This window comes from Carcharodon carcharias, chromosome 21, assembly GCF_017639515.1.
Source record: "Carcharodon carcharias isolate sCarCar2 chromosome 21, sCarCar2.pri, whole genome shotgun sequence".
Classification (NCBI taxonomy): domain Eukaryota; kingdom Metazoa; phylum Chordata; class Chondrichthyes; order Lamniformes; family Lamnidae; genus Carcharodon; species Carcharodon carcharias.
In genome coordinates this window covers 3,455,226-3,478,127 of record NC_054487.1, presented here as the reverse complement: position 1 = coordinate 3,478,127, position 22,902 = coordinate 3,455,226, and the positions used below count along the sequence as shown (strand labels likewise).

General features: G+C 41.4%; 1 protein-coding gene across 1 annotated transcript in view; it reads left to right on the top strand.

Moving 5' to 3' along the window:
- The window catches only part of LOC121293400 (deleted in malignant brain tumors 1 protein-like), a 29,831-nt gene extending 8,275 nt beyond the window's left edge, over positions 1 to 21,556 (top strand). The window contains exons 3-16 of the mRNA XM_041216450.1: positions 142 to 331; positions 5,381 to 5,413; positions 6,121 to 6,435; positions 7,328 to 7,471; positions 7,925 to 8,239; positions 11,197 to 11,295; positions 12,358 to 12,672; positions 13,655 to 13,969; positions 14,857 to 15,174; positions 15,257 to 15,313; positions 15,402 to 15,719; positions 16,103 to 16,219; positions 18,569 to 18,676; positions 21,438 to 21,556. Coding sequence (XP_041072384.1) covers positions 142 to 331; positions 5,381 to 5,413; positions 6,121 to 6,435; positions 7,328 to 7,471; positions 7,925 to 8,239; positions 11,197 to 11,295; positions 12,358 to 12,672; positions 13,655 to 13,969; positions 14,857 to 15,174; positions 15,257 to 15,313; positions 15,402 to 15,719; positions 16,103 to 16,219; positions 18,569 to 18,676; positions 21,438 to 21,556 — 2,763 coding nt within the window. The remainder of the gene's footprint in view (positions 1 to 141; positions 332 to 5,380; positions 5,414 to 6,120; positions 6,436 to 7,327; positions 7,472 to 7,924; positions 8,240 to 11,196; positions 11,296 to 12,357; positions 12,673 to 13,654; positions 13,970 to 14,856; positions 15,175 to 15,256; positions 15,314 to 15,401; positions 15,720 to 16,102; positions 16,220 to 18,568; positions 18,677 to 21,437) is intronic.
- Positions 21,557 to 22,902: the final 1,346 nt, after the last annotated feature.

Genomic DNA, 22,902 nt, shown 5'->3' with positions numbered 1-22,902 from the left:
GCGGTAAACCAAACGCTCGCCAGTTCAAACACAGATTATAATCAGGACGCAGAAAATACATCACAGTACGTTTAAAAATTAAAACTTTGCAGCTTTCAAACAAACCGAATATGGTAACTCATTTCCTTTCCTTCCTCACAGGAAAAAGGCGGTGGATGGGTCCTCGGCTCGATTTCTCCATTAATGGGCTGGTTCATTCTCATTGGTTTGTTCGCAGGCGGCAGTATAGCTTTCTCACGTGATAACATCTATCGGTTACTTGGAAGCAAGAGTCACCCCTGTACAAGAGTTTTCAAATTCTTAATTGCCGACTCAGCCGGGTTTTCGGAAGGTGTTCGAAGGAGAGCTTGGCATCTGTGCACAGCATTCGTTTCATTCTCAATTCCCATCGCAGGAACCCCCTCTCGGCACGATGTTGCGGTCCTTTCTGACTCTAACTGCACTGCAGCTTCTAAACTGTGAGTTCTTACAAACTGATGTCATTCTGTTCTATATTGAGGCTTCCTCTATTATTAAACAATGAATATTATCAATACACATTTTGAGATTTACTGCTTATATTATTGAGATGATTGGGAAGGCAATTTCAGGATTCTTTTTTCAATATTAACAAATTTTCCTATTGTGTAATGGGATATTGATGCATAATAATACGCAGAGCGAAGGAAGCTCGCTATCTGAAATGCCGGAGAATCCAGAAACACTCATCACATTTAAAACATGTTCGGTTGCGCATTTAAATTCTGGTAGCGCAGAAACCAAGGGGCCAAAACTGTAAAGTGGGGCAAGGCGGTATCCGATTGTTCCACCCGCGAAGGTTCCTGTTCTCTATCGGCGTTCACCTGAGGTCCCTTTACCGGCTGGCTAGTTCGGAGTTAAAAATATTCCCAACTGAGAAAGTTGTACAAATGTAAAGCAGATGGCTTTCCCGAGAGATAGTGTTCCAGTATGGGCTTTATTTATGGAAAAGGGACGATGTAAATTTATTTCTGCCCTTCATTATTATCGTATAAATTGAAGATTGAAGTGTCGAGTTTATTGCTGACATTTCATTCAATGAATATTTTAGGCAGTTCAAGTGATTTCAAAATCGATCATTTAGAATCATATTTGAAAGGGGTTTCTCCTGATTGGTGGTTGTGTTAAACGTCCATTTGATACTTACCTCAGGCTGATTTAAATTCGAAATAGAACAAAAATAACATAGCAGATGCATTTATTGAGTCTCCTGCGTCTATTCCTTACGCACAGCTCATGAAGATTTACACTCTGATCGGACAATATCAGCTGAGCTGGTACGACGTACAGAGCCATCAATGTTAGAATAACATGTAGCGGAGTCTTGGTTTATGTCAATTTACTGAATATGAAACTGCACCTCCTAACGTGTGATACACCCCACATGTTAATGTATTTCTAGTCGACGTCCCGTCTGAATTATGTGTGATATAGAGGCAAGCACTAAAGCATCTATAACAGTTGGTTCAGCCTTAGAGTGATTTGCAAGTTCGATAAATAGTGTAAATCGATATAAAATTAAAGAGCAAAATTGAAATGATTATGTTTTCTATTGGTGATTAAGTGCATTCTCCAAAGATATTGTTACTGCAACTCCTTTAACTGGTGGGAAATGGCATTTATCAATGTTCCTAATTAACTTGTCAGTACATCATTCCAAGTTATGACCACCTTGTATGAAGGTTAAAATTCGCATTTAATTGTTTATTTTGAAAGGTTATGTCAAAAGTAGGTTTGCTCAAATTTATTCCATATTCTACTTTTTTCACGGTCCTATGTGGTGTTTAATGAGGTATCGAGTGTTGTGCCTTTATTTCCTTGCACCTGCCTGAATTTTTGTTCACTTTTATGTCGATGCTTTTTTTCAGCTTTTTTGCTGATTCCAGCGTGTCTCTTCGGTTACAATTATAAATCTCTAAATAGCGACAGCAAATGCTGGTTTACTGAGATGGAAAATCGCTGCACTCGTGTCAGGTAAACGGTAAAAGGTATATGGTTCTCTAAATCAGTTTCCGTTATTTAAAAATAAATGAATGGCTCTAAATGCCAGACAATGTAATTGTTTGGAGGAACATATCTTCTAAATCAAAGAACTGCTGGAGGCATGTTTTATGTATTGCTCCAGAAATTATCTTCACATATCCAGGACTGAACAAAAAGCTTTTTTCGAATACTGGAATAGTTAGGGTTGTGGAGGTGAATTCTGAAGAGTTAATTTAATTGTGCTGAAATCTGAGCTTGTAGACACTTTGCGCATGTGTTTACTTTTAAATCCATCAAGATCAACGGGCCACATTTTCCTCATTACTTTTGTAGACCGGAAACTAGGCTATTTTTTTTTACAGCTAATTAACTTAATTCCATATGAAACTGAGACTTGGATGACAAAAAGTCGAAACCGATCACGTTCCCAGCATTTACTTTATATCTTGACCTCTGTGCCTCTTGTACAGAAACAACAGATTCGACATGTAATAGTAACCTGGTAATTGAAATTCAGCGGAGAAATAGTGGAGACTGACGCTGTTCGAATGGAACGTATCAGAGTCTGGAATGTAAATTAACTCAATGAGTGCAGAATCTGAGTCAGGGCTGAACTCACCGATCAATGACCCAAAGCAGATACTTCATTAACTCACTTTCCTCAGTTGAAATACAGTCAAACCTACTCGTGATAAAGTGAAATAAGAAGGATGCAAATGTTTTTTTTTTCTCCAGCATTTGCGGGTTGGACACGACTTTTGAACAGAGTGTAATAAAATATTAATCATTGTCAGCATTAATATTGCTTGCACTAGCTTTTGCCATGAGTACAATTGTTCAATCCAATCTCCAAACTGTTACAAAGCTAAAAATGTTCTTATCTTTACGTATTTGCTCTGAGTTTTGTTTAGCTTTTATTTTCTCCTAAGCTATGACCTTTTGGTGAAGTTGGTGTTTCTACTTCATACTTTTTGCATGTAGAGTGTCAATAAATTATTAAGTTCTCTCCTCCTCCTTCCAAGTTCCCGATAACTTTGATGCAGAGTTAAGGGGATCTCGAGATTTTTTTTTTCAATTAATTTGCATCGGGGCGAGGATTATTTTTTGCTGCTTTGTCGGTCGAAGGCACGAAAATAAATTCTGGTTTACTGAAAGGGAATTAATTCGAGTATTGTTATCAGAAACATTTTTCATTTCTGAAAAACATTTATATTGGCTATTTACTTTAAATTTAATAAAACAAATCATAAAGAAGCTTAAATTCTAAAATCCTAACTGTGTCATTAATTTAACGAAGTTTTCCTGCAGAGCGCAGAAAGGAGGCAGAAGAAGAAATTTTTATTATCCAGAATAATTTTCACAAACCAAGCGCTGATCAGGTTCAATTCCCCAAAAGGGGTCCTATTGTGCTCAAATTTGGAATATTTGGGATTAGACGGAGCGAGATTTTAAAGGGATAAAAAAAAACTGCGGATGCTGGAAATCCAAAACAAAAACAGAATTACCTGGAAAAACTCAGCAGCTCTGGCAGCATCGGCGGAGAAGAAAAGAGTTGACGTTTCGAGTCCTCATGACCCTTCAAACTTCTGGTGAAGGGTCATGAGGACTCGAGACGTCAAGTCTTTTCTTCTTCTCCAATGCTGCCGGACCTGCTGAGATTTTAAAGGGTTTATTTAACTTGTAGAAATTTCATTGAATGCATATTACGGACTGCTTTAATTTCCGTTCATTACATCAAACAGGGAAATTAATTAATCCAATTATATTAATAACTGCAATATCTAAATAGTAACTTGCATCCGCTTAACAAAAACTTTGAATACGCGAACAAGTACATATCACATTTCGATTTAATCCAGAATACAACTCAAATACAGGGTCAGTGGGTTTAATTTCTCCCCTGCTGCTCCTGCACGGGAAACGAAGTGTCAAGTGCAAATGTTTCTAAACCCAGTTTGCTGGAAGCCGCACGCCTTTACTCTTAGAGAAGCATGTATAATATTTTGGGATGTTAGTTCACTGGCTGAACGGTCAAAGCCTTTTAAAATTGCGGTTCCTGCCAACTGAACCCCCACAAGCATTTTTCAAAAAGATGTTTATCTGTGGCAGAGATTTCTGAATGCTGTGCGCTATAATGAGCTTAAAGATTTCAAATAGACTTATGGACAGTGACTGTTAATTTTGCAAAGTTAAATTGTAAATTGAAATCGATCAATGTTGTTTGTGATAGGATAATAATGGTTCTAATGAATATTAATTGCACACTGAAAGCTGAGGAGAGCGCAAGATCTCACATTTTCCCAGGAATTAACCTGTGAACATAATTGGTTATTAGTTTTTTTATTGGAGGATGGGGTGTCAAATATTTTTAATTAAAATCAAGTTTACTGAGGCAGACATTTAAGTGAATATTACTTGTGAACATGAATGTTTGTCCGCCATTTCCAAATGCTTCATATTTATTTTTACATAGGATCTTGTTGTAGTTAATGAGATATCAGATCTGAATTTTCAAACTCGTTTCCTTTTATGTCGCTTTATACCAGGGTTTAGGACGCATTCATATTTTGTGCATCTTGTACATGAGGTACTTAATGAGGAGATGTTTGGACTGCCCATCAAGGGGGTTGCTATGACGTGGCTGGTGTGCAGCTTCTTTAGTATTTTTGCCATTGCCATTACCAAGGCAATCAAAGACTACTCCAACAAACTCCTGAGTTTTATAGTCTAGGTAGGCGCTGGCTTTGTACAGGGATTACAGAAATCAAGCAAGGGTCTGCAGAAATCCAACTGAGGGCGGGAATCAATGTGAGATGTTCTACAACATGTTTAGCAGGGAATATAAATATGGCCGAAAATCCTCCTGGTTATAATAAAAACCCGAACCCATTTTAACGCTCAGTCAATTGTGTGAAACTAACAAATGGAAAGTGACCAAGGAACATGCAGGTCACAATGTCATCGTGCACAGAAGGTTGGTGATGTAAAGTTATCATCGATAGTATGTTAGAGGGACTTTAGATGGTGAGAAGGTGATCTGTGTAATGGGGTATTCTCGGGATCTCCTGGGTAAACGGTGACCAGTTAATAACATGAACTTGCTGCTGAGCCTGTACTGGATGCTTCATTAGGATTGGAAAACAGATGAAATCACAAACCGCGGGATTATTTCTTCCGAAACTGGACGGGAAATCTACCCTCAGATAATGATGCAAACTGGAGTGTTTGTGAAATATTTTAGCATCAAGTTTCTGCAAACCCTATGTTCAAAAAAGGACAAAATATTCTCGCTGTTGCTTTTGAGAAATAACTTTTCTGGCCGTTTCACTGTTTTCTTACCCCATGAAACTTTAATTCTCAACATTTCATTTCATTTCAGGCAGAACTGGGAGCAGTCAGGCTGATCCATCAGGTAATAAATCTGAATGTTCGTATTATTTGACATCTTCCTGTCCACTCTACGTTAATTAAAACTAGCTATCAGAGACAATTCCAGTACCGATTTGATCAACGATTAACTCGCTCTCCCAGTGCCTTTCAGGGAGGAATGGAAAGTTTCCTGCACTCCGGTAATTTTTCATAATTAAACACTGTTGAGGGACAACTGCTGCCTAATGCAGAGCGACCATGACAAGGGAGGTGAAGGTCAATGAGAACTGATACTGCTAACGATCCCAAATGGGCTGCCAATTCGCGAATCACATCCAAACAGAGATATAGGTCACGTGACGTTACATTTCCGGTGTTTGGGGGAGGGTGGGGCTATCTTTGAGGAGGAGCGTCCAAGTTGCCCCCTGGCTGGATCTCACTCTCCGCCAATCAGTCAGTTAGCGTTTACAGTCACGTCCATCTCCTGGTCTCTGGGGACTGGAATATATTCTGAACATATCGACCAACTGTCCCAGAAGGGGCATCTCTCCCACTTATTACCGATTCGTTTAAAGGGTTGAATACAATTGTTACCTTGTGTTTGACACTTTCGATATAATTCAATGGGAAATTGTGCGCAGGTCAATATTGCAAATTCTCCTGCTCTGACCTGCAGAAAGTGGAGACCGGTTAGTTGGGGCTCGTGGATTTAATAGGTTATAATTCTGCTCATTTTATTGTATTTTACAGAGGCAGTGAAACTGAGATTGGCGAATGGGAGCAGTCGGTGCGCAGGAAGAGTGGAGATTCACTACAGGGGGAAGTGGGGGACTGTGGATGATAACAGCTGGGACCTGCAGGACTCCACTGTTGTGTGTCGGGAGCTGGGCTGCGGGACCGCGGTCTCTGCACCGGGCAAGGCTCACTTTGGGGAAGGATCCGGACCCATTGTGACGTATGGTGTTCAGTGCAGCGGGAACGAGGCCGCCCTGCGCGAGTGTAGATCAGCTCGCTGGGCTCACTATTCCTGGTCACACAGCGATGATGCCAGCGCGATCTGCTCAGGTACAAATATACTTTCTGCTCTCGTCGCACGTCGGGTCTGATTTATTTGCCCTGGAGTAATGGCGGCAATGCTATTTTGGGACTGCTCATAGCTGAAAAATGAGAGTTAGGGCAGGATTGTCCATTTGGACTGAATGTTTTATTCAATTAGAATCTATGAGAATAATAAATTCATTTCATAAATTGTGTTAATTTAAAAAGATAAGCTCACATCGGACTGGCACGTGGTGTCCCGCTTTGTATGGCTGCTGGCTTCTTGCTATAACCTTCCATGGAGAGGGAATAATGTTGGTAAAATCCCGCAAGCAATTACCCTCTCCCTCCCCAGTCACACGGATAGTTAGGGATGCTGTTGCGGGATTCAGTGAGAGCGATTGTGGAGCCCGGTTGTCCAGTTCCCGGCTCTTAGTGTATTGTTTTTTTCTCCCTCCCTTTATAAATTCCCTGGCTAACGAACCCGGGAGAAATTGACAGCACGCCGCAGTATTTGATCCAAGCTTATTTGTGAACTCTCCCAGGGAGCAGGGGATTTCCCCAAATGAAGTTGAAAATTTCCGGGCTGTTCACAGATAGCTCAAGGCGCCAATACTTCTGCAGGGACGGCATGGTCATATCTGCCGTACCTCTGGTTTCCTAGAGGCCGTAGGACGGAATATTTGGGTTGATATTTTACACGTTGAGGAATGGGAATTGGGGAGGAAGCTTTCTGTGCATAGGGAGAGTCTAAGTCATGGGACAGCACGGGGATTAGATGCAAACAGCATCCCAATGTTAACTGCACATACCATTCGTTTCAAAATGTAATCGATATTGACATAGAAAGAAGCACATGATTTCAAACAAATATGTTAAGTGCATTGTACGACACAATTGCAGTGATTAATCTTAACAGCGTTATATTACTGGATGAAATGCGGAGAGTTCTCCAAACCCGCCCCCAAGAAATCCGGGCACATGGACTTCGCCTGGTCACCATCAGAACTGATTCATCAGCAATGTAACACATTGTTGGATTTTGTTGCACAGGGCAGCAATTGTAAAACTGTATAAGTCTTTTAAAACTAAACTCAAGGGTGATTAAACGGAAACTGCACTTTCTAAGTTACTGATCAATGTCGATCTATCTTCAACTGTTTCACCGATGTCCCATTTTACATCCTATGTTCAGAAGAGGAGTTGTTTGATCATGATTGCTCAGTGCTCATCTCTATTCACAATTCATCAAATTAGGAAGCAGCCCAGGAACACACCGAGCAAATCCAGGACAACATCCATGACTAAAATGATAAATTACAAGTAAGAAGTGAACATTGAGCAAGTAGACACGTTCTTTTGAGAGCATTTAGCATTTCAGTTGGTAGCAAACGGTAAGATGTGAAAACAGTGCAGTGCAAAATGATTTTATTAATCTTTTTTGTTACGTTTTTCCATTTAAATATTCTCATGGTGATTTTCAAATTGCTTTGGGCTGTATTTCTATTCAAAACAGGGAACTATGAAACCCGCTTGGTTGGTGGTGGGGACCAGTGTTCCGGCCGGGTAGAAGTGCTGCACGGAGAGCAGTGGGGGACGCTGTGTGATGTTCACTTTGCTTTAGAGGACGCCAGTGTGGTGTGTGAGCAACTTCAGTGCGGGGCGGTAAAGGAAATCCCCAGAAACTCTCCCTTTGGGAAGGGAACCGGCCTGGTGTGGAAGGAAAATTACAGGTGCCGCGGGAACGAATCCCGATTGTCGGAGTGTCCGGTTACATCCGGGGAAAATTTTAACTGCTCACATGGAAATGACGCGAGTGTCACGTGTTCGGGTGAGTCCTCTTATTCTATTCAATCATGGAGCATCATAATCTTTGCAGCACATAAAGCAGCCTTTTGGCCTGTCCAGTCTGTGCAGGTTCTCTGCAAAATTATCTCACCCAGTCACACACCCGATAATTTACGATAATCCTGCATTATTTTGCATTTATCTGACGTTTATATATTTAAATATACGATTCATGTTCATCCACCAGATTTTCAGGCAGTGCATTTCAGATCCTCGCAGCCAATTTCTTAGATGGTGCTCTTCATATCTTCTTCCATCATATTCTCCAGCAATGAAAAGCAGGTCGTCATCACCAGCATTTTAAGAGAGTACATTTCAGATCGGCATCCTTCACTTGCTTAGGCAGTGCATTGCAGACCCTCACCCTTCACATTCTCCAACAGTAAATTGCAGATCCTCAAATGCCACAATCTTAAAACAGTGCATTGCAGATCGTCAATAAGCACATTCTCAGACAGTACAATGCAGATCTACATACGCCACATTTTCAGACAGTGCATTGCAGGTCCACATCCACGTCAGTCTCAGACAGTGCATTTTAGATCCTCATCCACCGCATTCTCAGAAGGTGCATTCCGTATCCTCTCCAACACATTTCACGAAAGTGCATTGCAGATCGTCATCCAGATATTCTCATATGTGTACATTCCAGATCCTCAACACCAACATTCTCAGACAATACGTTGCAGATCCTCACCCACTGCATTCTCAAGCAGTGCATTACAATCCACATCCACCACATTCTCAGGCAGTGCATCGCAGATTCAAATCGCCACATTTTCAGGCAGTGCTTTGCAGATCCTCACCCACCACATTTTTAAGCATTGCATTGCATTCCACATCCAACAGATTCTCAAGCAGAGCATTGCAGATCCACACCAGCCAGTCTTCGACTGTGTTTTTTTAGATCCTCATCAACCAAAATCTCAGAAAGTGCATTTGAAATCCTCATCCAACACTTTGTCAGCTAGCGTGCAGCAGATCATCACCTACCACATTCTCAGACAGGGCATTGCAGATACACACCCACCACAATATCAGATAGTGTATTGCAGATCATCATCCAACACATTCTCAGACATTGCATACCCGGTCCTCATCACTCATATTCTCAGTCAATGCATTACACATTCTCATCCATTATAATTTCAAACAGAACATTGCAGATCTTAATACAGCACATTCTCAGACAAGTGCACTGCAGATCCTTATTCACGACAATTTCAGGCATGCATTGCAGATCCTCATCCACCACATTATCAGACAATGCATTGCAGAACCTAATTACTGACTCCATGCAAAATAAGCATCCTTACGTCACCATTTCCTTTGCCTATTACAATAACTCTGCACTGGTCGTTCTTGATCCTTCCGCGAATGGGACCAATTTTTCAGTATCATTTTATTCAGAGCACTGAGGTTTTCAGCATTCCTTCTCCAAATGGAATATTCATAGCTTCTCCAAACTATGGAGTAAAAGTAAGGTTATCATCTCCGGATACACCTTTTGAAGCATTTCTGCTTCTTTTCTAAAGACTTCAAACCCTCCCTAAAGTGTATAGTCAATAAATGGACGGATTACTCCAGTTGAGGCCGAAGCGAATCATTTAAACTTCCCAGCAGTGTATTCTGTGCCTTGATTATAAACCAAAGAGCTGGTAAATTTAATAGCCTTTTTGCAAACTGCGCTGTAAACTACAATGACTTGTAGAAATGCACCCGAGGTTCCTGAGCTGCTGACATTCCTTTAGAAATGATCCCGTTTTTTTATTTTTACTTCTATTCGTCCTTCGTGTGACAATCTTGCTTCACTTGATGACATTCTCATTTCTCAAGCACAAGGCCTGGTACAAGCCGGACTCAAGTTATTAAGCAGAGAAGTCCAGTCTGAGAATGAAGTGCAGTGCTGAGGGAATGCTACCTTCTAAAATTTGTCGTGCTCCAGATGAGAGGTAAAATCGATGCCATGTCTGCATTCTTTAGTGAAGTTTGCTAAAAATATTAACAATGACTTTACTTTGAGGGAAACCCAGGAGTCTTCCCCGGTGTCCTATCCAATATTATCCCTTGAACAACAGCAAACAATGCAGCTCATCTGGTCATTATCAGACGAGTGTTTGTGCGATTTTGCTGCACCCATTATGGATTCGGCATTACTTACATTGCAATAGTGACAACAATTCGCAATGGAATTAAATGACTGTAACTTGCGTTGAGACGTCAGGTAGTTTTGAAAAAAAAAGTTATCTAATTAATATATGAATTTCTTTACTTCCGTCAAAAGTGGACAACCGAGACTTCCCTGAACGAAATTTCATCTGGTACTTCTCCGCCCGTTCTAACTGCTTCTCAGTGTCCAATTGAAATTGATCCTTTTCATATTTTACAACAATTCAAAATGCCGTGTAATATGAAACAAAATTCAAATTGTTCCCTTACAATCAAGTCTGGGTGATGAATATATATTAACGGAAAATCAGAGTTTCCCGCCAGCTGGAATGTTCTGTTTCTCCGGCCTGGAGAAATGAAACGTTGGACATGACATTATGTCCCCTTTCAAATAGCAATTCCATCTCCAAGCAGCCATTTTTCTTTTATTCCACAGGCACTAGCATTTCTGACAAGGATATTTTGTGGCTCTTTGACGAAGTTCATTTGAAAGTTCATCAAAAAAATATCCACCGCATTAACCTGATTAACACTCTCAGTAACATCATCAAAGTACTCCAGCACGTCCGGCCAATGCCATTGTCTCTTAAGTAGTCCGGCCTGGATTGTTAATTAACCCAGAATGTTTCAATGGTCTCCTACCTCTGCCCCAAGGTATCATTCCAAGAAAAAAAGCTTTCCCAAAGCCAAAATTAAACTTTCTGGTCTGTAGTTACTACGCTTAACCTTATGCCCTTTCTTGAACACTGGTTTAATATTTGGAAACTACAGCTATCGGCATTGAAGAAGGATTGGAAGATTATTGCCATTATCTGGCGATTTCGGCTCTGACATTGGTCATGCTCCTTGAGTACATCTCGGCAATTCCAGGTGTCCCCTCAAGTGCAACATAGGGTACCCAAGCTAATTCCTCCTCGTTATAAGTAATTAGCAATTCCATTATTTCATCTGCCTACTGTTTGACCATCATTGAGCTTCATTATAAGACGGTAAGATCCACTTTAATGTTAGTAGGACTCTTTTATACCCTCTGGATATTGTATATTAATCGTGGATAACACTTGCATTATCCAAATTCAATATTACATGCACTTCTTTCTGCTTCATCTTACTCCCATCTATTTTATCACCCAGGGAGCTTTGGAGTTTTTGCATATTCCTGCACTTGTCTAAGCCAATTGTCCATTTCGATCGTGAATCATTTTCAGAGGTGAACTGCGCCCGCACGTCAAGAAAATTATTTACCACAATGTATGTTCAGACATCTGAGGCTCTGTTACAATCCCTGTTACCCTTTTCCTGAATAAGACTGCACTATTTCCTCCGTTAATGCCACATTTCGTTTCCAGTTTCCTGAGCACTTTGTTTGTCTCTAACATTATCTGCCCGTTCCAAAATCCCTGCCAAATTCGTTCAGACTGCCCAACAAATAAACCAGACGGACATCACCCCCGGATTTTTTCCTGTGAAACACATGAAAACACTCATTTGTCCTTTCTTCACAGAACTGAGTCTATAAGGCCATGACAACAGATCACAGAGTCACATGAACCTAAGTAGCCTTCTCATGCAGCATTTCTACCGCGAATTTTCATCAGTTCTATACCTAGTACGTTGTGCTGCGATATTTGAATATTAACAATATATTCCTCCGCTAACAGCAACTTGCTAGAATGTAGACAGCATCATTAAACTTCATCTGCAGGAGTACATCCATCATTCTACCTCTGTCATTGCGCCAGTAACGGAGCACGAATGCTGGCTGCTCACCGTCCCGCCCCAGAAAGCTCAGCAGGCTCCTCGTGATATGCTTCAACTTAGCATCAGGAACAGGACATTTAATTGGCCAATTATTGCCCGGGTTACATTGAATAAAATGTGCATTATTTTGCTGAACTTTAATCGTTGGTCTCAATGGTTTTCTTCTTGTAGATGAAAGCTGGTCTTTGAGATTGACGAATGGGGGAAGCCGCTGTGATGGTCGGGTGGAAATTTACCACAACGGTCGCTGGGGCAGAGTACAGGACAGCCTCTGGGACCTCAATGATGCTAACGTAGTCTGCAGGCAACTAGGTTGTGGTGTCGCAATTGCCGCTTATACCTTTACAAAGTATGGAGAGAGTGAAGGGCCTGTGTGGGTGAATGATGTCCAGTGTGGAGGAAACGAATTGCATCTCCGCAACTGCAGCTCATTTGCAATGAATTCGTCTCTCAATGGGAGTATCGGCGTCGGGGTTCTGTGTTCAGGTGAATAAATAGTTCACTTTTATAGGAATATAAATAGAAATATCTAATAAGGAGGAAAGTGTGAATGTACTTCACTTGTTCCTCGATTGCTTTTAATCTAACTGCTTAACATTGGAGGTTTAACACGTAGAGGGTGGGCACCGACAGAACTGATCGACAAGCAGGACATGCATTTTTGCTGCGCATTTATTACCGACGGAATTTCCAATTTTCTATCAGAGGAAATTCTGACTGCGCGGTTGGGAGAGTGTGTTCCAGTTGTTGGCGCGGGGTCGGGAGATGCTTTGAGGGGGAGGCGCTGTGGTGTCGGGAGGGGCCTTACAGCTTGGTGCGAATTTGTGTTAACAACGTTTTCACTGAATTGCAGTTGATGAACTGATCAGGGCGACAGGCCGCTCATGGGGTATCTGGATTATTCCATCCTTGAAATACCGAGGCACTTACAGTCCTTTCAGCAGCAGAATGCTGAGCTTCTCCGAAATGTCTGTCTAAAACGCCAACTTGGTTTCTTTTTCCACTGATGCTGCCAGACCCCCTGAGGAATTACAGCATTTTTCCATGTTATCCACATAAAACAGAGAGATATTCAGAAATCGAGTGAAATAAGAGTTCGGGATGCGTGCAGGGGGGAAGAAAGCCGTGTACAATTCATGTTCATAAGTAGTTTGGGTAGAACGGTGATTAGGAAAAGTTCAATTGACGTTGAAACAGCGCGCACAGCATTGATCACACAATAGCTGAGCTGCAAGCCAGAATATCGTTGGAGTCAGGTGTCTGAATATCTGAATTATTTGTGCACTCCACATTATTTACTTCAAGTAATTTGAGATACATATTTTCAACCATGGAATCAGTTGCCTGTCACAGTCAAGCTAAATGTTTTTTTATTACTTTTGCTGGATAATAACGAATAGTTTAAACTGAGTTATGAGATTAACGTGTAATCAAAGAATCATGATAAATGCTGTATTTTTTGGATCAGAACACAAACAGTTAAGGCTGTCAGACGGTGGAAGCCCATGTGCAGGCCGAGTGGAGATTTATTACAACGGGACCTGGGGCTCAGTTTGTGATGATTCCTGGGATCTGACAGACGCTGATGTCGTTTGCAAACAGTTGCATTGCGGAAAGGCTTTGGAAGTGACACTTCCTGCCTCTTGGGGACGAGGCTCAGGTCCAGTTTGGCTGGAAGGCTTGAACTGTTCAGGGGAGGAATCGTTTCTCTGGCAATGCCCCTCGGCATATTGGGGTTCGCACGACTGTACTCATAAAGAAGATGTGAAGATCATGTGCTCAGGTAAGGGTGACCTCAATGAACTCATTTCCATTATAAGAGAACGTTCACACAGATGGCATTTTACTGAATGGCGCAGAAACCGCGCATGAACTGTCCATTCGGCTCAACGCGTCTGACTGCTGCTTAATCTGCTCATGAGTCTTAAATGATTTCATCTGGCCCGAGCTGAGTTCCACTCTGTTATTCCCTTCGTGTGTTTATCAAATATTACAGTCAAGGCATCGGTACAATTCAACCCACCAAACGTCCATGAATTTATTCTAATCAGTAGTGAAATAATTTCGTCATTGACACGCCTATCCTGCAGTCTCTGAAGGTCTGCTTGCAGTGAGTGGAATCTGTCTTGGTGTTAACTGCAAGCCGAAGTACATTTTGAATATTTACTTCAATTCCAATTAGCAAATGTTATACATTTATCTTAAGCAAAAGTGTCCCCCAGCATCAAATGATGTGCACACCACGCCCCGACTTCTGCTATTATAAGTGACATCCTGTGTTGCTGCTTGTTGGATCTTTTTCCACCGTGTCACTAATTTCATATTCCCTGATCTCAGCCTTAATTCGGCTGTGGAATAAATTTGCGAAAGTTATTGTTTTTTTTTTCCCAAAATCCATGCGGTTTACATACACAGTATTATCTCTGTATAAAGTTTCTGAAACTTCTTCAAGTAAAACAATGAATTGGAAAATATATAATTCGCTCTTTTGAAATCTGTGTTGATTATCCTTGATTGTATAATTGAATTCTACATGTGCCTCTGTTACATTTCTGAAATAATTATCTCTATTCAGTAAACACATCTGACACAACTTAGGTTGAGGGGGCACTGTTGACATGATTCCATTTATCACTGAAAATATCTGGAGATTTCTTCTTTCGTTGATAGAACACAAAGAGCTGCGGCTGGTGAATGGAAAGCATCGCTGTGAGGGGAGGGTGGAAGTGTTCTACAATGGGACCTGGGGAACAGTGTGTTCGGAAGCACTGGATCGCCATGATGCTGAGGTGATCTGTAAGCAGTTTCAGTGTGGCCCCCTGGTTTCTATAGACTATACCACTCAGTCATTCGGAGAAGGATCCGGAACTATTTGGCTCGATGAGATGGAATGTAATTTTCACGAGTCGGCCATTTGGCAATGTCGGACAGATCCGTGGGGACAACACAACTGTAATCACAGAGAAGATGCAGGAGTTTCCTGTTCAGGTATCAAAATAAACCATTGAATGTGCGGGTATTATTTCACACATTGATGTCCAAATGAGTCAGCACGTTTCCTTACTCACAGTAGGAAAGATAACGAAGGGACAACCGCACAGTGAAAAGGATTGCAGTCGAGAATCTGGTGATTACTCCGCTTTATTACACCAATTAGCTGAATTGTATACCTGTATTTTTCCGCTGAAATAATAGTGATTGATTCTCTTTGACAGATTCGGATGCAGGTTTGCGTCTGGTTGGGGGTAACACCAACTGCTCCGGGCGAGTGGAGATAACGTGCAATAATACCTGGGGCACGGTGTGTGATGACTCCTGGGACATGGCCGATGCCAATGTTGTTTGCAGGCAGCTGAATTGTGGATCTGCTCTACTGGCCACTGTGGGGGCCGCATTTGGCCAGGGTGAAGGTGATATCTGGTTCGATGAGGTGAGGTGTACCGGAAGCGAGTCCTTTCTCTCCGATTGTCCTTCCTCAGGATCTGCTCAATCTGACTGTGATCACAAGGAGGACGCCAGTGTGATTTGTTCCGGTAAGTGTAGTTCTTAACGCTGTGGTCTGGGGCCGGGATAGTAGTGGTCGTTTATTGTTCGCAGAATATAACTGATGAATTCGTAAATTATGAACAACAGATGTATTTCTAAATTAATGCTGTATCGTTTTTTTTTTGCATTATACCCCAAGGTCCCGATTTGTCATTGCCTGCTTCTCCGTATACACCCACAGGTAGGTCTAATTAAAAAGTAATATTCCTGTCAAGGCTAATACACCGAATGGACTGCTATTATTGACATTTTCGTGTTTTAAAAAAAAAAAACATTCTGAAGTTAATCTGAGTGTTTCAGAATGATGGACCATTTAAAAATACAAGGCATTCAGTGTCTCTTTTGTATCTGTCTCTAAAATTTCATTAAGGTCATGAAGATGATATTACTTCCATCCCTCTTGTGATTGGTATAACACTCGGGATCCTGTTGATCTGTGAGTTCATCGCACTAATTGTGCTAATGCAGAGACAATCATCAAGGAAAGGTGAGAGTCAAATCTTACCACTGACTTCACAATAAATCTTGGATATTTTTATTTTTTGTTTAAATTCATGAATGAGATTAGAGCCTCATTGACAGCCCTGCATTCATTCATTGTCCATCCATAATGGCCCTTGAGAAAGTGATGATGAGCTGCTTTCTTGAACCATTGCAATCCATTTGCGTAGGTAAACCCACAGGGCTATTAGGGATGGAGTTTAATGATTGACCCAGCGACAGGGCAGTAATGGCGATATATATCCAAATAAGGATGGTGAGAAGCTTGTCAGGTGAATTCCAGGACGTGGTTTTCCAACGTGTCTGCTTCCATTGTACTTCTCGGTGTTTGTTTATGTGGTTTTGGAAGGCCCTCTCTAAGCAGCCTTACTGAATTCTTCATTTGTAACTTGTAAATTTTACGCACTGATGCCACTGTACGTCGGTGGTGGACGGAATGATTGCTTGTGGATATGGTACCAATAAAGTGGAAGGCTGTACTCTGGATGGTGGCAAACTTCTTGAGTTTTCTTGTAGCTGCACTCAAACAAGCAAGTGGAGTGTATTCACTAACGCTCCTGATTGTCTCTTGTAGATGGTTTAAAGGTTTTGCCGAGTCAAAAGTTGACTTACCTCTGACCTTTTGTCACTACCTCATTTATTTCACAAGCCGAGTTCAGTTTCTGTTCAATGGAAACCCCCGGAATGTTGTTAGCGGGGGATTCGCGGACGGCAGTGCCACTGACTTTCAAAGGCTGACAGTTAGATTTTACCATGTTAGAGATGGTCATTCCCTAGCACTTGTGTCGCAAATTGTACTCGCCATTTTGAATGTCAGGCCTGTGTATGGTCCATGGCTGTCTGCACGTGGACACAGCCTGCTGCAGTAGCTGAGCTGAACATTGTTCCATCATCAGTGAACATTCCCACTCCTGACTGTCAGATGAAGACATGGTCAGTGATGAAACAGATGACGATCGATGGGTCTGGCACCCTTAGCTGAGGTGCTTCTGTATTAATGTCCCAGGACTGAAAGATGATTTACCTGCATCAACGACAACTCCCTTGTGTTGTGCGCCCTCTGACTCCAAGCAGCGAAGAGCTTCCACCCGAATCCTATTGGCTCTAATTCTTTCGGGCCTTTTCATGCTTCATATCTTGGTGAGGATTCACTTTATTAACTTTTTCCACACGTTGTTACTTGTCATGGTGGAAACTATTATAAGCCAATTTTAGCCAGCATTCTCGTTCAAAGCATTTGGTGGAACAGCAAAATGTGACATTTAAATGGAAGAGTCATTGACTGTCCACATTCTCAGTCCTACTTGATCCACCGCTACTGCGGCTCAAGGTGAAATTATTGTTGTAGCCATAGATCAGAAGGTTATCGGAAACATTTTACACATGATGCCCAGTAATTTTGCATCAGGCAATCGACGTCTATCCAATCAGTGTCCGTCCACTCCTTCCATTTCCTTGCCCAGATGGCCAACTTTGAGCTCTCTAGCCAGAATCGATCCACAGTTTTGAGACGTGAGACTTTTATAGGATCTTCGGCACCCATTTATCAATATTGTGTACCCTTACATAACTAACTACTCCAATCTGAACAATAATCACGCAAATGTTCGCTGCGCACTTCAAATTAATTTTAACGCTGATGTGATACAGAAAGGAAGCGTGAGCTCCTCGCTGCACTTTCCAACCTAATGATGTCATCATAATTCAGCGATTTATTTCCCTGCTTCTCTTCAGCTGAAATCCCCGTGTGCCTCACCACGGAGTGATCAGCTGGACTTGATTTCTCCCGAAAAAACCTCTTTTCGTCTTTTCTAACATTAATGAAACTGGGCCCTAGTCTGGTGGAGTTGAACACGTGTCCATGCAGTTACACACACAGAGACACAGTCACACGCACATACCGTCTATCTCTCTCTGGCTCTCAGTCTCTCTCTCTCACACACACACACACACACAGGCACAGTCACACAAACATACCGTCTATCTCTCTCTGCCTCTCAGTCTCTCTCTCTCTCACACACACACATATTTGCAGTTACACACACACACACATACACACACACATACACACACACTCACACACACACACACAGAGACACAGTCACACGCACATACCATCTATCTCTCTCTGCCTCTCAGTCTCTCTCTCACACAGATATATGGATACGCACTCTCTCGTAAAAACACCTACTTAACAAAAGATCCTTCTTAGCCAGCTCACTGACTATCTGCATTCACTTTCCCATCTTCTTTGTGTTATTATTTGCAAACATTTCATTATTAAACAATGGTAAAACACAACAAATTGTTATTCTCTCTACCTTTCCTCCATCAGGTTCTGTCACTGGCGGTTGGGGTTCGCCGACTGCTATGTCCCAAGCAATTTATGAAGAAATTCAAGATATTCCGCCTGTCAAGGATCCTGCTCTGACCCGTGGCTCAGGTTTGTAACTTCAATTGCAACGCAGTTCTGCACTGGGAAATTCTGTTTCCATTTACCTGCTTTCTAAATCTGTACAATGAATGGGCACGACTGGCATTGAGCTCACTTTCCTCATGTGAAAGCGCCCTATATCCGTGTGTGTCTGTTATGCATGAAGAGTAATGAGCATCTCAAAATTCCCAAAATTCTGTGTTGCTCAAAAGGTGTTTCGCCGTTTATTTGAAAATAGCGAGCAGATTGCTGTTTCCAACTTACAAACAGAATGCTCCCTGCCTCCATTAGATATCTGACTGAATAAATTATACAGAGAGATGATTACTGAATACACATTGCAAACCACTCGTACCAACTATGACAGTTTAAAGGACCCCTGTTCTCAGGGGCAGAGATTGAAATTTGGGAATATTTTATCCAATATTATGTATATCTGTATTGGAAAAAAAATCAAACTATTTTCAACCGAGTCCAAGGGAATATGTTTCAATAACTGACAAGGATATGTTAAACACTATGGCAAACTGTGGGGAACAACAGCACATGAAAAAAACAAAGAAATGACGATAACATAGGGAAGAATAACAATGGTGGGAAGCGGTGGGTTGGCAAAGCAGGAAAGGGGAGAATATGAAAAAAGACGACCAATGTAATTACGGTGATAATTACGACTAATCAATGAAATGACGCTGGATCGTCTAGTAAGTTAGCCCAATATTTATAGTGAAAAAGGACGTGTGATTCAGAATTGCACGACCGTATTCCAAAAGGAACTGAAAGAATAAGATCCAGCATTCATGAAATATCAGAAACATTATTCAATATTTTTCTTTTAGTATTTGCCAGGGGTAAAAGGTAAGAGGACATGATGTTGGGAAATAAGGATAGGAATGACGAAATTACATTTAAAATTAATTTAAAAATAAAATTATAAAACACTCACCAACAACAGCACATGTCAGAACAGTTTGCTTTCACTCATTACAGAAAAATATTACACGATAGCAGAGGCACATTTACAGTGATTAACCAATTCATTTCAAGCGGTGGTGGTGCCACGATCCTGGAGGATAACTGTCATTAAATCCACAGTTACATAGGACGATTGAAAATATCCCGGGAAGAAAGATCCGTTGTCTGAACGTTGTGGGGAGAAAAATGAATGAAATTGATACGAATGAGGAAAAGAGTACAAACTTGCATCAAATCAAGTAAAGAGCAGTCAGCAAATACTTCATAATGGGATCTCTCACTTTCAGAACCTCACCAAAACCTTCAAGAAGTTAACAGCATAGATAAGCTTAGCAGTGAGGACATAAATTCTGCGGATACATAATTTTTTGGAAATGTCCACTTAATATACAGGTGGATAAGGCAAGTGCTCAGCTATTGCCCAGTGGGTTTGAGTATTGCTTCTGAGTCAATCCCTTTCGGGATCCAGTTCCACTCCAGTACTTGGAGAGAAATATCAAGGCTGACACTCTGGTGAAGAATTGAGCGGCTGATGCCCTATTGGCAGTGTTCTCTTTCAGAGTCATTGTTTAAGTGGTGACTAAAATGTCTTCACCTGGAGATTTGAGTGTTGCCCTTGGTATACTGACAAGTATGTATCACTTGATCAAAATCACAAAGCCAGATTATCTGCTAATTAGCACATCGCTGCGATTGCCCCTGGAAGTTTGCTGTGGCCAAATTACCTGCCGAGTTTCCCATATTTCAATGGTGACGATTCACCAGGTGTATCCATTAGCTGCAAACAGCTTCGGACATCTGTAGACCATGAAATGCACTGTTTGTTCTTATTCGTTACTTTTAAATGGAGTCACCTATGAGAATGGGTAGCCTGCTGCCTCCAAGGCAGAAAACCAAGTGTGGAATACAAGGTAGTTATGTAGAGGAAATAAAGTGGGAATCGGTTTTCAAGACGCTTCCCTGCTAATATCACTGTTGTTCAAAATTTATCTGAACGATTTAGACTTTGGATGAAAACGGTATATTTTTCTAAATGTAACGATTGACCAAATTGTGATGGGCTGGGAGGTAGTGAAAGCGTTTTAAAAACAGCCATTAATAAATTTCCGTCAATGGACATACGATTCGCAAATTAATCTCTACATAATTAATTATGGGGAATTACAATCAGGTATGTAAACTAAGAATTAATTTTCCCATCTGTAACACTGAATCGGAATTAAATATTAAAGTGGTGGGCTACAGGAGTTCAGGGAAACAAATCAAACAAGAAAATCGATGCAGAATGATCAGAATGTCAAAAGCCAAACCAAACAGTATATTATGGTTCTTGATAGATGGATTTAAATAATATAGCCTGGTGAACCTCGATCGAACATTAGTTAGAGGGAATCTGGGGTAGAATTTACAGTCCAGTTCAGCAAATTTGAAAAGATATGTAGGAGTAGTTGATGAGGGTCATGGCACCTCACAAGGATGGAAACCATGTTACGAACGAAAGTTATCCAAACGTGCTGAAAAGAATGATCATAAAATGCTTTTTGGCCTCTTTTTGATTCCATTGCCCATGAGTTCCTTTCTCTTCCGTCAAATGGGATAGATTTAAAGCCTATGCAAATGAAAAAGAATGGTAGTTTTGTAGAGGGGGTGGGGGAGGGGCATTATGGATAAGGAAACTACGCCCAGTGACCCACTGAGGGTAAAATTGCCCACTCCAGGTCACCCTGAAAATTTAATGTCCATCCCTGGATGCCGTGATAAGCTGATAATGGTTTTTCCCATTGAAACACTCCAGTACATTTGGCGAATGTTCCGGAAAAGTTGACGTTATGTAATAAACACCCGGGCATTGCGACACGGACCATGAATTATTTTGACCTCTACTCCAATGGGCTGAATATTTCTGCAGCGTGATGACGCTATAATGACATACATACTTGCTCCAAAAACCAGAGATTTTATTCCCCCCTCTCTTTAACAGTTTCTGCTTCCATTGACTCTCACAACCACATCGAATACTACACCAGCCACCTTTTGGATGACGAAGGTCGTGGATGGGAAAATCCTGACGAGAACTCCTCCAGTATTCAGGGTGGGTAAACTTTTCTCTCCGGCCATCTGGTTTTCATCCTTCACACTCAGTAATATCGACACTGGAATAGGAAGTATTAACAAAGCCGAATACACCATGAAGTTGCACAGACCATGAGATCAGCTACTACAATGACGTTAGATAAAAACACTTCTAAAATACTTTAAAACTGATCCATTTTCAGGTGATTGCACTCAAAAGAGTGAAATAGTTTTATTTAGAGAACATATAATTTTATAAGTTTCATCACAAGGCCCAGTAATCTGTGAAATGTGAAATGTGCATGCAAGGCTGGCGAGATCATTGAGTCAGTGAGACACGGGACATCAAAACAAAGAATAAAAATACTGAGAGGCGATTTGTTTCAAAAATTCTCCATGTTTTATCTCCCTCCCCAATACGCGCAATAGAACCTCTGTCCTCTCCTCTGATTGGTTGGTTGATTCTAACTATTCATTGTTAGCAATTACTGTTAATGAAGATGGTTTGTTCCTCGCAGATCTCGGCCATTACGACGATGCTGAGACAACAGACAATGATTCTAAGGGCGATCACTTGCTGCTGAAAGGTGTTGATGGTGATTTCTTCAGACCGGAAAGTGCTGGCGGTGATGTGTGAACTCTGGGTGAGATAGAGATTCATTTCCCTTCTCAGCCTGTCGATCTCCATTGTTGGTGACTTTCTTCCTCTCTGTTCATATCTGTTCTGAACTGGACCATCTTCAGAGTCTGTCACTAACGGGACACGAGCTCATTGAATGGTTGGGTACAGAGATTGTTGGGAGGGTTGTGCACACCATCCATCATCACCACTTAGTTTTTGCAGGTTTGTGTTTGGTTGACTGCGGCCAACCACGGTCTCAAATCAGTCGAAGGGATGGCTGTGTCTCTTCAGGGAGGCGTTGGCATCATCCCTGAATTGTTTTTCCTTCTCCTCCTGGGAGAACCCAACATACACCAGCTCCCACCAATGATGATTATTCTGATTTATCCTTCACTCACCTGCCCACCGAATCAACTGGGTCTGTTTGAAAGTTCATGCTCTTGTAGCCACAGTGTTGATGATACATGACCTCAATAACCACAGAGATCTTGTTGTGTACTATATGTGACTCCAAACAATGGCCAGTTTTGCTTTTTCTTTCCCGTGGATCCCAAAGTCATCCGTT